Genomic DNA, 16,180 nt, shown 5'->3' on the forward strand with positions numbered 1-16,180 from the left:
GCAAACCGCATATAAGAAATATAACATCTAAAACAACATTTAGTTTATGTAAGTTTGTAATGTAAGTTTGCCTACATGTGGACTTCCACATGTAGGTTGGAATGCAAATGACACATTAGCTTGAACAATGCCCGTCTCCAGCCGGGAGGAAGGTGTGAACAGCACGGCTTGTGGGGGAGAAAGGGTGAGGGCTCTAAGAGCGGTCCCACGGACCGCAAAAGAGCAGACATTTTAGTAGAATTATGTCTAAAATCATATTTCCAAAACGTTTCAGATGAAAAAAAAAACAGAGATGGTTTGAATCGAACATTTAGAAAAAGTCATGCAAGGGGAACTTTCTCAGGACTTCATGGGCAAAGAAAATCCACTTCAAAATTTCAAAATCGGTCAGCCTGACCGCTCCGACGCGCTAGTGTTAAAGCACCAAAAGGGGTTCCCGCCCAAAATGGGTTAAGTCCATAACGTAGACGAGTGGTTCTCAAAGACTTTCATGTCAAGGACCCAAATTACCCAATTTCCGCCCATTATGACGTGCCCAAAATTGGAATGAGTAAGTAACCTTGGGAACCAACCGTTTCCGAGCAGGGGCAGGGGAACCGGAGCCTATCTCCTGTTTCTGTAGTGCGAGGCCGCGGCTTGATGTACAAGTACACCCCCAGCCATGATGTACAAGTACATCATGACGCTAGTATGTCGCAGGGACCCCCAGGAACCCCGATACAACCCTTGATGCCATGTGCCAAACGGGGGTCCCATTTTTTTTTTATAGTCTTGGTATGACCCGGCTGGTCAGAAATGGGGCACTAGGTGAGCTGGTTAGAATTGCGACGCCAGGTTGACTTTGAAGCTAAATAGGACTGGCTTTTTTGCCCTTTCTTTAGACGACGACGAGGATGATGAGGACGATGAAGATTTTGAGGATGACGATGAATGGGACGACTGAGTGACGATGTCTCTCCTCTGACTGACGCTAAAACATGGCTTCCAAAAACTAAAAACTGTAATGTAAATGTTGTATGAAATATGCTGTATATTTATTGTTGCCTTTTTTTCTTTTCTTTCCTTTCTTTCTTTCTTTCTTTCTTTCTTTCTTTCTTTTTTAATTAATATTAATCTGTGCAATACCTCATCCATTTAATATGTAAAGTTTGTCACACGTTTTCCCTTCAGACTTCCCTGTCATAGAACGCACTTATAACACTGTTAATAGCATGGCATAGAGACTTATCTAGTTCCACCGGTTCCCAACCCCGTGGCCCGTGAGGATATATCATTTACAAAAGACTACGGTTTATTTATGATATAAACATTAATATAAAAAAACCCCGTAATGTATGTTTTCTTTGTAATGCCGATAAAGAATACTACGTTATAGTTCCATTGATCCAAGCCGGAACACGATTCATTTGATTTCTCATTAAAATAAACATGCTCTGAAAATGCACGGCCCAAGATGGGTGGGGTCTCGAATACTTACGAGACTTTCAAGTGGGCTCTAATCCAAAGAAAAAGGTTGGCAACCACTGCTGCTTTCTAAACCAGATTGACCAGCTAGCTAAGCTAACTAGCGGATGGCTCTTTAAACGGCTTACTATGTTAGAACTTTATATAAATAAGATACATAAAGCACTGGCTGAGCCCCGGTCTCATTTTATACTCCCGTCGCACAACGGTGTCGCTTGCCGAAAAGAATGGAGTGCCGTGCGGTCGATGGTGTATATATTGAGTTTAATGCTACGTGCAAACCATCAGTGGTAAAAATGTAGTCTGGGTTACAATGTCACATTGCTGTGCCATGCTTCTTAATGCCAGTTTAAAAGCAACCTCTGTATCGCTGAGCTCGAGTAGTACAGTTAAACCGTGTGCAAGTTATTGTTGGGGATATCCTTTTTTTTTATTGGTGTTCATTTTGAATGTTCCCGTTCTTTGTCCAAAAAAAGGGAAAGAAGGGAGTATGTTGTAACATAATGGGCGGGATCCTCCTTTGTGTTAATGTTTAATGTGAGATAACACTATTTTCTTATCATACTTTTTCCTTTACAAGTTTCTTATTAAAGCCTAGTTTAGCACACTTATTTTTCATAAGACGTTCACTTCCTAGAGAATTGAGGCCCTCTTGTGGTTGTTCAAGGCTGTTACATAATTTGCACACAGTTGGGAGTCCTCCACATTTATTTTCTATGACTATGTCATAGGTGTGCGTGCGTGTATGCGTGTGTTTGTGCACGTGTGTGTGTGTATGTGCGTGTCTGCAAACAGAAAGTGGTTGGGAGAATGGGAGAGTTTTGGTTAACCACTTAAACCCCAGCATCCAATCCATAGTGTGGGGAAAGCTTTTGTTGGAAATGGCCGATCAACGAGCTTCAGCGAAAGCTTTCCCTACGATAACAGAAAACTCAAAATACTCTAGTATAGAGACCTGAGGGACTCCGCTCAACCATACAGGGGTTTAAGGGCTTAACCCTCTTGTCTACACGGTAAAATCCTCCGTTTTACTTTTCACCACGAAGGGTGTAATCACCCTCGTAGACTGGAGTAGCGAGACGTATATCACAGATATCTTCCTGCTGATGTGTCTGGAGATAATTCAATGAATGGCCTAAAAAAAACTGTGTGGAAACAATTTGAGAAATAAAACAATACAACTACAATAATATCACTACGACTGTGAAGACTTAAGGGGTCGTCCTCCATAATTGGGACAGTCAGTCATACAGTATGCTGGTTTCTCAAAGCGGTGGTCCTATAGGTTCGTTAGTGTTCAACTAGCTATGGGGGGGGGGGGTTGCCAATTTTGAACCTAAATCCTATTGCTCTGATGTGAGATCACACAAACACACTCACATACAGTGGATATAGATATATATACATATAGATATGTCTGTGTGTATATTTCATATGTTTATACTGTAAATATGTGTGTTTATCTGTGAATGTGTATATATAGAGGGGGGGGGGGGAGAAGTGGGTGGAAAATACCCTATCCCTATTATGTGTATTTCTCTGCGTCCTCGGGCAACATGCCATACGTCTGACGTGAAACAAACGGGCTACATGCCATACGTCTGACGTGAAAGAACGGGCTACATGCCATACGTCTGACGTGAAACAAACGCATTTAGCTTCAGAATCCGCAACGTGAGGATAGAGGATGTTGTTACTGTGTATCAGCAAGAAGTGTGGTGTAAAAGATGAAAGTGAGAATGCATTACTTTTTTTTTTTTTTTTTTTAAATACGTTGCAAACATAACTCGATGGTTATGATTCTCACACAACCATTGAAAGATACAGAGGAATCTTGTCCTTTTTGAACTTTCCCCAGGCTCCATAAATGCTAGGGGGGGGGAAAAAAACATACTACTGTATGTGGGCATAGTTCTGCGTACACATATATATATATACAGTAGGCACGTGAAGTATCATTCCTTATGTCTCCATTCAGAGCTAAGTTTGTGTTTGTCTTTCTGTTCTTTTGTTTCTCTGGAAATAACACCCATTACATACACAGCCTACTGTTACCCCTTCAGAAGCAAACGTCTCGTTAGGATCGTTAGCTGCCTGCTCAGTATTTCATGCAATATAACCCCCAACCGATACACACAAACATCTTTCCCTTATGCCTGATCTATACTTGTGTTTATAGGTCAGGTTGTTGGACTAAAGTATAAATCAGGCTTTACTTTGTTCAATGAGTCGTTAAGAAGATTTTTTTATGCAAGTCTGTAAATGCCTCTCTGTTACAAGAGCAAAAAATATTGAACCAAAATTTGCATTTGCAAGAAGCTTCTTGGTTTGACTGCTTTCAATGTGGCAATAACTATGCCTGTGATGTTTCCGTTATACATATGTACAGAAATACTAATGGATGCTTGTTTTAACTGTTAATGTCTGTCGGAATCAATCGGTGGTTCTCAGAAAAACGTTTTAATTTCAAGGACCTCCCTCCCCTCCCCCCCACAACTCTGAGAGTTTACAAATGGAAGGAAATGGACCCGTTTTGTACACTCTCAGAGTTCCAGACCTGCAACGGGTCCATTTGGAACTCCAGAGGGTCCCTGGGACCACCTATTTGAGAACCACTGGTCTAAATCTTTACCATCCTCCACTGAGGCTTTGCTGCATTATGAAACCGTAATACTGATATGGAACGCCTGTGAAATAGGGGGGGGGGGGGCTGGGGGGGAGGAATGAAAATACTAAATTGTATACTTTAAAATAAATGTTAATATTTACAAAATACATTTGGTCTTTTTTTTTCTCCCTTTTTGAGTGGTGTAAACCACTCCAACAACTGGCTTTGTTAGTTTACGTGTCCACGTGTTTGTTCGTACCAAAAAAATTAGCATGGTTGCTATGGTCACTCAGTTCACACGGGTGTGATTTCATTACGTCAGACATTACGTCAGACCACAGCTGATCAGGCTATATAAAACCTTACACGGGGAGAACATGCAAACTCCACACAGAAAGGCCCTTTCGCCAACCCCACCTCGGGTATGGGCACTGATGACACGGAGGAGAGAACACGCTCCCAGCGCCCACAGCGTCCCCAGTGGGAATCGAACCCAGGACCTTGTAGCTGTGAGGCGACATTCTAAATTCTAATTGTCAGTCTTGAATTAATGTTTTTACCGGCGTTAGTCTAGTTTTAGTCTTCTATAAGTTTTAGTCTTCTAAATATAAGAGTTTTGTTGACTATAGATAATATTAATATCTATCCACCCAAAATATTGCATGCTGGATGAAATAATGACAATTACTTAAATGTAATCTATGATTTTAGTTTACAATTTCTTTGTTTTCTCTTTATTAACTTAACTATTTTTTCTTCTAGTTTTAATTTAATAATAACGGGCACCGGATCAAAGATACAGACACCAAAGGCAACCAACAGGGATGTCACAACAACACAACAGTCATAACATGTTTACAGTTACTGTGTAGCTGGGTCTTATTTTCCTCCATTAAAATATGTACATGAAGAATGACATCCAATTGACATTTTATCCAGTGTCTCTCTGAAGCCATGAGCGCTGTAATGAGAGCTCTCTTCATTCTTCCCCCCTGTGGGAAGAAGACATTCGCTATGTCAAGTGAACAGCTGCTCACTTGACCCCTAAAATACACTTTAAACATAGCCTATTTGAAACCATCTACAGTAGATGCTGATTGTTGATAGCCCTAATTTGCAAATGTTCAAGTGCTTGCGTAAGAGCATATCGTCACTGTCGGGCCAAAGTCTCTTATCTCCATATTTAACCATTTTTGTTTTTGACTTTTTTTGTAAATGAATGAAGTGTTATACAGAGTATGCTAGTGCAATATAACATACAGTTGAGACGAAGAACCATCTAAGTCCATCATTTATTCTGACCCCTCCCCGAAAAGTGCTATCGCTCCTGAACCCCTTATCCATAATTTATACATTATTGATATGGTCCTTCGTCTCACTGCTCGTGCAATATTTAACTTATACAATATGGGGTGGTTGCACCTTGTGTCCCTGCTCTTCTATTGAGACATTTAGATTGTGCCAAAGGTCATGTCTCACATAGACACACTGAGACAAATATTGAACTGATGGTCAAGATAACATGTATACCCTGAGCAAGCAGACAGGCTAAAGGTAAAATTGTCAACGTTATTTTAACTTTGGTACCTTACCGGTAAGTATATTGTCATGCCAAGGTACGTTTTGACTTTGCAATCAAGTAACAGTTTGAATGTGGACTTTTATACTTTTTTGTTGCTTTACTTTTGTTATGTAACAAATCTACTCGACAGTGATGGACACCTGGCTGTACGACACAGAACTGGACATTAGAAGATGATACACGAAAGAAGATGATAAAGAAGAAGTGATTGACAGTACATGGCAGGTGCACAAAGAACGTAGCAAAACCCAGTGTGCTGACAATGGAACACTTCACAGCAGCCTTGTTTACTTTGGCAAACGCACCTGAATTGATGATATGCACACGGCTGCCATCTAGCAAGGTGCTAATTAGGTGCAACTTCCCATAGACAGCCCATTCATCCAAACAGAAAAGTCCTCAAACTCACCAACATTGCAGCTGTACGGAAAGCTTAAATTATCCTCTATCTGCAATGTGTTTGTTTAATAAAAAGATCCACAGAAAATAATCATCTGCAAGGAATTTCTAGACAGGAACATCACAACATGTCTATGGTGGATTTTTATGAAACACACACTTTGCAGATAGAGGATAATTCAAGCTTTTCGTACAGCTGCAATGTTGGTCAGTTTGACGTTAATACAATTAGATAGGACTTTTCTGTTTGGATGACTGTCTATGGGAAGTTGCACCTAGTTAGCACCTTGCTGGCAAGATGGCAGCGTGTGGATATCGTCATACCATTCATTCTGGATGCTTCATTTTTCAGTTAGTCAACTGTCCAGGAGCTGTCATGCTGACACTGCAGTTAACACGCAATTAATGCAAATTACCTCAAGCTGCTGTGTTCACCTGTCGAAAATGTCTGCTGTGAAATGTTTGTGGAAACTTAACTCGTGTTGTGTATGCTGCCACATTGTCACCAATCACCACTGAGACGAGCAGGAAACTGTTTAAGAACTTGTTTTCTTGTGGGTTTCTTCTTATGAAGGCATAACGGCAACAAAAGGAATCTTCCGGTGCTTTATTTAGTCTACACAACAATATTTACATTTGAAACACTGTAGCAAAATACATCAATTGCTGAACGGAAACACATACACATATAGGCAATGTCATGTAATCATATGATTTTTTTGGTTTTCCAGTCCAAAGATTGTATAAACATTACAACATTACATTAAATCTGCAATTTAAATACATTATAAAGTGAATGTATGGGGCATGTTATTTTCTTATCCCTCCATGGTAGACTTCTAGCTCGGTTGCTGTGGTGGATCCACCTGACAGTTGGAAGATCAAAGGAGGCTGGTTAGTTAAATGCAACCTGTGACCATGGTACGTACATACACACACACACACAAATAAATAAGTGACACAGACATGACATCCACCATCTGTGCTAATTGGTGGATAAGTGCACGAGTGTATTTTAGGACATGGGAAGGCGGCCCAATGAGGGAAATGGCTCGGGATTCCATGCATCACAATCATTTAGTTAGAGGGGCTATTTTGAGTGCACATTTAAGGGTCTACATAACGGACATGGACAATGCACCTTTTGTGTCGGAGTGCATTGTGCCGTTATAATTTAGGACTTAAATCCTATATACTTTATCGGGGTCCCTCTGGGCTCTATACTAGTATTTCCCTCTACATCAAATCTCTTTTTCCTTAAAATAGACAATCTGCTAGCTCACAATCAGTTGAGTTGAGCTTGTACTGTATATCTCAAGCTTGTATATCTACTAATTTGACCAAAATATGTTCTCCCCGGCATAATAGGAATGCTATGGTTCAAGTGGCTGGACTTCTAAGAAATCACATTTCCTACCCACAGTGATTGCATAGGAGTTGCTTGTACAGTGTCAACAACAGTCATTTGGATTCATTTGGAGCTATATAAGCTTACAAACGTGCCTGTGATGTGTTGTAAGCTTGTATATAGCCTATTTTGGGGTATTAGTTGTTTTAATATATATAGTAGCTACTTGAAGTGGTCAAAGTAAAAGTCAAACAAAAACTAAATCAACAAAGCCGTTTTTCCCTTTGTATTATTTTCTATTATAATGGATTGTTAATTTGGGAGGATCATGTTTGAGAGTCTACTTTCTCTATGCTTTGTCTTTTCGACAGAACACACGTTTAACCCATTCTGGACGGGAACCCCTTTTGGTGTTTGTCTGGCTTTAGACTTTAGGCCAGGGGTGGGCAACTTTGACGATGGAGAGGGCCACTATATTTCCACACTCACTCCCTAGGGCCATATATACGTCGTAGCAAAAATAGCCGATCTACAAGCTCAAAACGCGTCGCGCTGCGACGCGTTTTGAGCTTGTAGATCAGCGATTTTTGCTATATTCGAATTGAAATCTTGATTTTTTTTTTGCTATTTTAAATTTACATTTTTATGTAATTTCTTGTGTTGAGCAATGAGATACTAATTTAGACTGAAGTAATTAAAGCGGGTCATGTTTGCATGTTGTGGAATTGTAACAGCTGAAACCAATATATCAGTATTGTGACATTAACCTGAGGGCCACATTTAGTGAAGGTGGGGGCCGCATGTGGCCCCCGGGCCGCCAGTTGCCCACCCCTGCTTTAGGCTATAGTAAGGCTGCCAAAACATACTAATTTAGTGCTAATTGTTTATGAAACACTTTAATCCATGGGTGGGAAACGGAGCAGATGTCTGTGGTGGGGGGAGTTTTACCTCTATATATATCTCCCCAGATATACCCCCTTTCTCACCCATCTACTGGTGGGGGGAGTTTTACCTCTATATATATCTCCCCAGATATACCCCCTTTCTCACCCATCTACTGGTGGGGGGAGTTTTACCTCTATATATATCTCCCCAGATATACCCCCTTTCTCACCCATCTACTGGTGGGGGGAGTTTTACCTCTATATATATACCTCCCCAGATATACCCCCTTTCTCACCCATCTACTGGTGGGGGGAGTTTTACCTCTATATATACCTCCCCAGATATACCCCCTTTCTCACCCATCTACTGGTGGGGGGAGTTTTACCTCTATATATATCTCCCCAGATATACCCCCTTTCTCACCCATCTACTGGTGGGGGGAGTTTTACCTCTATATATATCCCCCCTTTCTCACCCATCTACTGTCTGTGGTGGGGGGAGTTTTACCTCTATATATATCTCCCTTTCTCACCCATCTACTGTCTGTGGTGGGGGGAGTTTTACCTCTATATATATCTCCCTTTCTCACCCATCTACTGTCTGTGGTGGGGGGAGTTTTACCTCTATATATATCTCCCTTTCTCACCCATCTACTGTCTGTGGTGGGGGGAGTTTTACCTCTATATATATCTCCCTTTCTCACCCATCTACTGTCTGTGGTGGGGGGAGTTTTACCTCTATATATATCCCCCCTTTCTCACCCATCTACTGTCTGTGGTGGGGGGAGTTTTACCTCTATATATATCCCCCCTTTCTCACCCATCTACTGTCTGTGGTGGGGGGAGTTTTACCTCTATATATATCCCCCCTTTCTCACCCATCTACTGTCTGTGGTGGGGGGAGTTTTACCTCTATATATATCCCCCCTTTCTCACCCATCTACTGGTGGGGGGAGTTTTACCTCTATATATATCTCCCCAGATATACCCCCTTTCTCACCCATCTACTCCACTGTGGTGGGGGGAGTTTTACCTCTATATATATCTCCCCAGATATACCCCCTTTCTCACCCATCTACTGTCTGTGGTGGGGGGAGTTTTACCTCTATATATATCTCCCCAGATATACCCCCTTTCTCACCCATCTACTGTCTGTGGTGGGGGGAGTTTTACCTCTATATATATCTCCCCAGATATACCCCCTTTCTCACCCATCTACTGTCTGTGGTGGGGGGAGTTTTACCTCTATATATATCTCCCCATATATACATCCTTTCTCACCCATCTACTGGTGGGGGGAGTTTTACCTCTATATATATCTCCCCAGATATACCCCCTTTCTCACCCATCTACTGGTGGGGGAGTTTTACCTCTATATATATCCCCCCAGATATACCCCCTTTCTCACCCATCTACTGGTGGGGGGAGTTTTACCTCTATATATATCTCCCCAGATATACCCCCTTTCTCACCCATCTACTGGTGGGGGGAGTTTTACCTCTATATATATCTCCCCAGATATACCCCCTTTCTCACCCATCTACTGGTGGGGGGAGTTTTATCTCTATATATATCTCCCCAGATATACCCTCTTTCTCACCCATCTACTGGTGGGGGGAGTTTTACCTCTATATATATCTCCCCAGATATACCCCCTTTCTCACCCATCTACTGGTGGGGGGAGTTTTACCTCTATATATATCTCCCCAGATATACCCCCTTTCTCACCCATCTACTGGTGGGGGGAGTTTTACCTCTATATATATCTCCCCAGATATACCCCCTTTCTCACCCATCTACTGTCTGTGGTGGGGGGAGTTTTACCTCTATATATATCTCCCCAGATATAACCCCTTTCTCACCCATCTACTCCAAGCAGTGGTGTTTTCTTTATTTTTGACTCATTCTTTTCTCTTGTTTTGTTTTATTCTTTATTTGTGTGTAAACTTTGAGCTGCATTTTATGTACATAAAGTGCCAAAAATGTAATAATCGTAATGTTTAATCGTTTACATGTTTAACCACTTGAACCCTGAGCCTCCCTATTCAGTGTTGTTTTTGGCAGCACATTTTTATTTTAGTTTTAGTCATAGTCTCTTGAATAGTTATCATTTAGTTTTAGTCACTTCTGGAATGTCTTAGTGTTAGTCTAGTTTTAGTCGACTAAATATCATAGGTGCGACATATAATGGTTTGGAGAATGTGCTACCTGAGAGTGTACAAATACAACCAAATGGACCCATAACAGTCCATTTGTACAGTCTCAGAGTTTATTGTTATAAAAGGGTCGTTTGGTTCCATTTGTAGTTTCATTTGTAGTACACTGTCACAGTTACAGAGTCACCTAGACAGATCCTGCTGTTGTTAACTTGTTTCCACACACACATAAAACAGATAGACAGATATTTACATTTCATAGCACAATTCTGGAGATATAAGGCAGCCGCTGGTGATAATATTGATCAGTTTTTGTTTTTTTAGTATTTGTTTTTTTGTATTTAGTATATTTTTAAGAAAATGAATTGGTTCAGATCTGCCTAAACGTTGGTTCTGTAACGTTGGAACTGTAACCAAAAAATTACTTCTTCTTGCCTGAAGTGTGAACCAAAGTGGCTGTGTCACTATTCAGGTTGGAAGATACAGATGTGATATAAACCATTAAAAAAAAGAGAGAACGTAACAAGTTCTTTTGGTGGAAAAGGGGCCTCTGTGTGAAAGTATAAAAAGCGCCCCACCCACCGCTGCCTCAGCCTCGTTCAACGTCTCAGTTAATCTGGCTCCGGAGGGTTTGGAATACATGAGCAGTCATCAATGTACAATTACTGCTGTGTTAAAGCTGCACAACAGCTGGCCGGGTTCGACTTGTCTGCATGTGCTTCAGTGCTCCGCTCTGAGCCATCCATTCCACTTATCAAGTCAACGGTGAAAATGTCCGTCTATTTATAGCCGCACGACGTGTGTGGAATTCACAGGGCTGTGCTCTATAGACTATAATGACAGGAGGTTGCTCCTGGCCTCTGAGATGTGAGGTGTATATGTTATAATCTCTGCATTGTACAGTTACTTCACTTTGTTCTTCACACCCTGGAACTGTGTATTATTATTTTGCTATGGCTATTCAGTAGTACTTCAGTACTACTATTTCTACAATGAGGTATTAATACTTTTACTGAAGTAAAAATACAAATAAAATAAAAAGGAAATGAGAGTACCACCACTGTTTAAATAGCTGCAGTGTGTGGAATTCACAGGGTCGAAAGGCTGTGCTCTAATGAGAGCAGGTTGCTCCCTCAGGGAAGTTAAGATAAGTGTGTATACATTCATCACTGCACTGTATAATAAGGCACATTCATACTCCAGTTTTAGGTGATGGCTCATCACCGCGTGTAGTTTTTAAAGGGTTGGAAAACTACAACATTACGTCACTCGCCGCTGACACAGACTGTCAGCAGTGTTGTTTTGGTAGCAAATTTAGATTTTAGTTTTAGTCTCTTGAATAGTTTTAATTTAGTTTTAGTCATAGTCTCTTGAATAGTTTTAATTTAGTTTTAGTCATATTCTCTTGAATAGTTTTCATTTAGGTTTAGTCATAGTCTCTTGAATAGTTTTCATTTAGTTTTAGTCATAGTCTCTTGAATAGTTTTCATTTAGTTTTAGTCATAGTCTCTTGAATAGTTTTCATTTAGTTTTAGTCATAGTCTCTTGAATAGTTTTCATTTAGTTTTAGTCATAGTCTCTTGAATAGTTTTCATTTAGTTTTAGTCATAGTCTCTTGAATAGTTTTCATTTAGTTTTAGTCACCTGGAATGTTTTAGTGTTAGTCTAGTTTTAGTCGACTAAATATCATAAATCGACAGTTGATTTTGTCGAACAAAATGTATTTTGGCGGGCCTTGATGCCGTCGTAATGACTTTTCACTTGCTGAAAATAGCCGATCTCAACATGCAACTAATAGTAAAATGACTTATACTGGATCTCTTGTGCACTAGTCCCTTCCTAACATTTTAGTCTAGTTTTTATTGGGGGGGGTGCCACGAAAAATCCTGCCTGGGGCGCCAGATTGCTCAGGACCGGCCCTGGCGTGAGGTGATAAACTATCGTCTCGCACGTGGTGATAACCTATCCTTCCACCCTGACCTGGAGTATGTATGAGCCTGTGTGTGTTGTTTTGCTATCACTATTCAGTGGGACAGGTTTACCCTTTTAACACATCAAAACCAGGAAAGCATCTGCGTAATGACTTTAACCCAGCATTATTTTATAGTTTGGCTATTCAAAAATAGCAGATCTACAAGTTCATAGATTACTATTTTGACTATACAGTTTTTAAAGCAAACCTTTTTAACGCAAACATTTGCTTCTGGGAGTCCCTGGAACAAAATATTTTGGGATGTGGGTTCGTGCAGCCAAATACCAGTACATATAATTTTGAGGGTCCTTGACATGAAAAAGTTTGAGCACCACTGATTCAGAAAACCGTTAGAATCGGCCTCAGGTTTTCATGGGTTATTAACGCATTCTGGGCGGGAACCCCTTTTGGTGTTTTAAGCATTATTACACTTTAGCTATTGAAAAATAGCAGATCTACTGTACAAGCTCATAGCTTGTAGGTCTGCTATTTTTGGAAAATCGTGAAAATGTGGCCCAAATGTTTGAATATATTCTTTCAGAGCGAACGTTTTTAACTCAAATCTTTGCTTCTGGGACGTCCCTGGAACTACATATTTTCAGATGGGGGGTCGGCGGCCAATTACATATAATTCTGGGGGTCCTTGACATGAAATATGGAGCACCACTGAAACATGAGGTATTTCAGAAAACTGTCAGAATTTAGAAGATTTGTTTTAAAATTTCGACGTCAGGCCTATAATAACGGGACATGCTTACCCTTTTCAATGACCCAATGCTAGTGCCACGAATGGCCTCCATCAGGTCGTCGCGGGTGTTGCGCGGCGGCGGCGGCGCGAGGGGCCGTGACGGCTCCACTCTCTTCTTCTGCAGGGAGGGCTTCAGGGCGTTCTTCAGCTCCTTGAGAATGTCTGCGCTCTCCTTCTCGTTAGTGCCGTTCTTGACCTTCTTTGATTTGAGCTTCCTGCACGGGCTTGATTGGCCTTTTGTGTTGTTGGAGACCTCCTGCTGCTTGACTCGCTCTGCAATCTTCCTCGTCGGAATATTCTTTTCAGAAGGCAGTTGTTCCTGCAGGGCAGACGACGGCGGGGGAGGAGGAGGAGGAGGAGGAGGTGGTGGCATGGAGGAAGTCTTAATTTTAGTCTGATGTACGCCGGCCACTTTAGAGGGCTGTGCTGATTTCTTTAGAGTCTTATTAGTACTGGAAGGGCCAGAGAGTTGGGCTTTGCAGGGTGAGGTGGTGATGGTGGACGCCTCTCCGGGACAACTTTGCTGCTCCTTCTGCTGCCGCAGCCTTTTCTGCCTCTGCTGGTCCTGGTTGCGGGTCAGGATGCTGGTGGCGGTCATCCTGGGACCCGTGAGGTCGAACTGGTACCCCAGTTTGAGCAGGGTGCTGTTCTCCCTCAGCAGCTGCACCATCTCCATCTCCACCTTCCCCCCGCAGATGTGCCGCTGGTTGTGGAAGCGCAGCTCCACCAGGGTGCTGTTGTGGCGCAGCGAGGCCAGCAGCGCCAGGATGCCCTGGCCGGACACGAAGTTAGACTCGATGTTCAGGTTCCGCACAGAGCGGTTCTCGCGGAGCATCTTGGAGACGGCGAGGGCCACGCGGTCGTCGGCGTGCGTGTTGGCCAGGCTGAAGACGTGCACGTGCGTGTTGGCGCCCAGCGCCTCGGCGAAGCGGAGCAAGGTCTCCTGGGAGACGTCCTCGACGTTGTTGAGGTTCACCTCGCACCGGGACGGGTCGTCGCGCAGGACCTCCTCCAGCGCCGTGTCGATCACGATGGGGTTTCCGCACGGCTGCTCAGCGTTCAGCTCCACGTCCGGCTCCTCAGGTTCAGTCCTTGACGCGTTGTTCCTCCTGGAGGCGTTTCCCACGAGGCCCTTTGAGACGCCATTACAAGTCTTGTTTTGGAGACCCATAGTCTTTGACGATCCCTCCTTTTTGCACTGGTCTTTCTTCTCCTCCTCCTCCTCCCCGTCTCTGGGTGACCTGCCTTTGACTTTGCTCTTCTGGAAAATGTTTCTGTTTTTTTCACAGTCCTTGAAGGGCTTGGTGGCGTCGCTGTCACTCAGTGTCATCTGTTCCTTGTGGCTCTTATCTGGCTGGCCCCCCTCCTCCTCCTCCTCCTCCTCCTCTGTGGTGGTGGTGGAGGCCTGCATATCGTCAACAGGATGGAAAACCAGGTCAAGCCCTGACATTCTGCTGTGTCTCTGTCTGAGTGACTTCTAATGAAGAATAGCTCTCCAACACTGTCACTGCAATCATTATTAATAAAAGCTGCGGTTTCATATGCATTTCATATTCTTAGACCGTTTTCCACTGAGATGTAAATGTGAACTGCATGCTGACATTTGACACACGTGATGAAAATAGCAACATATTTGAATGGAATTCATCATTTGGATTTTAGTTGTTTGCAACTGATATTGATGTACTGTAGCCTACTTACACTATTACTTCTATACTTCCTTGAGGGCCCAGGGCTCTACACATGATACTATGGTTGACAAACCAATCACTTTAACTAAAGCTGAAACTCTAATCTACTGAAAAGACAAAACTGTCACATTCTGTGTGACCTTTCTGCAATCAGTTTCCACTGATTGCTTTTGTTGGACTCAAATTGCAATCACAGCAATCAATCAAACCCCCTAATATACTTAGTTGACCCGCTGTTCCCTAAGAGTCTATTCTCGGTGTGCTTCCTTTCTTCCCCATGTGCCCAAAATATCTGCCGAAAAGACTTGCGTTGCAAGCTTGTAGATCTGCTGTTTTCACCCAATGTTCTCTCCAGAATAGGCATGCTATAGATGGCTAGGATTCGCACTCACTCACAATGGGGGACACTATTCCGGGGGAAACTATTGGCAAACAGCCACTCTACAAGCTCATAAAGTTTGTAAGACTAGTCACAAATCAACTCTGTGTGTGCGTGCGTGCGTGCATGCGCGCGGTGCAGTGCAGAAGATATAATGAGCAACTTATCCCAAATATGACCCTAGTTATAAGCTGGAATGCGGACTCCTCTGTGCATGTAAACCACTGGACCCCCAGGTGTCCTTGAGGATTGTCTAGGGGGTCCCCAGCAAAAATGAAGAACGGTCAAAACACTTAACGCCTTGACAGACACGAACATGTTTGAGAACCGCTTAATGTAAAACACGACAATAAGCTCAGACCTCCTCACCTGCCCAGGGCTCAGATCTCCCTCCATGGGGTTCTTATTTTCGTCGTCCCAGTACTTAAGCAGAGCCTCCCTGCTGTAGATGCCCGTGGGCGACTTGGCGGTCTGGTCTTTCTGCCTCAGGCCGATGGGGACGTTGTCGTCGGGGTCCATGTCCGCCAGCTCCCTCTCCAGCTCCTGGAGCTCCTCGGACGACAGGCCGGCCAGGAGCTCGTCCTCGTCCACTTCCTCGTACTTCCCGAGCTCCCTTCGGTACCCAAAGGTACTACTCATGGTTATAAGAGCTATAATACTCGTCGCTGGAGGTATATATCGTCGGTGGCACTTACTTTGTTTTGACTTGGTACTCCTTGTTAGTTTAAAAACGCTCCACTTCCAGCCCACTCCGTGGAGTCGTGGGTTTACTTTTGTTCAGCACAGGAGTACAATGACTTCACCGCCGGAGTCTTTGGGATCACTGCTCGTCTCAAGCACAGCCTTCTTCTGCATCCCCATCAGCCATGGGTTAGAGAGCTTGGCCGCCTATGTGTGGTCAGGGATGTGGTGTAATGTGGGATGGGCGAGTCAGAGAGAGACAAAGAGA

General features: G+C 42.9%; 2 protein-coding genes across 4 annotated transcripts in view; one reads left to right on the forward strand and one right to left on the reverse strand.

Moving 5' to 3' along the window:
* The window catches only part of wasla (WASP like actin nucleation promoting factor a), a 28,917-nt gene extending 26,846 nt beyond the window's left edge, over nucleotides 1–2,071 (forward strand). For all 3 annotated transcript variants that reach the window (XM_079502181.1, XM_079502180.1, XM_079502179.1), the window contains one exon: nucleotides 882–2,071. In XM_079502181.1, the coding sequence (XP_079358307.1) occupies nucleotides 882–943 (62 nt within the window). In that variant the 3' untranslated portion in view covers nucleotides 944–2,071. The remainder of the gene's footprint in view (nucleotides 1–881) is intronic.
* Nucleotides 2,072–6,892: 4,821 nt separating this feature from the next.
* lmod2a (leiomodin 2 (cardiac) a) lies at nucleotides 6,893–15,870 on the reverse strand (the record flags this gene model as incomplete). Its single annotated transcript, XM_079502215.1, has 3 exons — nucleotides 6,893–6,919; nucleotides 13,172–14,539; nucleotides 15,601–15,870. 3 exons carry the CDS (start codon nucleotides 15,868–15,870, stop codon nucleotides 6,893–6,895), a joined length of 1,665 nt encoding a protein of 554 aa, XP_079358341.1.
* Nucleotides 15,871–16,180: the final 310 nt, after the last annotated feature.

This window comes from Electrona antarctica (assembly GCF_951216825.1).
Source record: "Electrona antarctica genome assembly, chromosome: 5".
Lineage (NCBI taxonomy): Eukaryota > Metazoa > Chordata > Actinopteri > Myctophiformes > Myctophidae > Electrona > Electrona antarctica.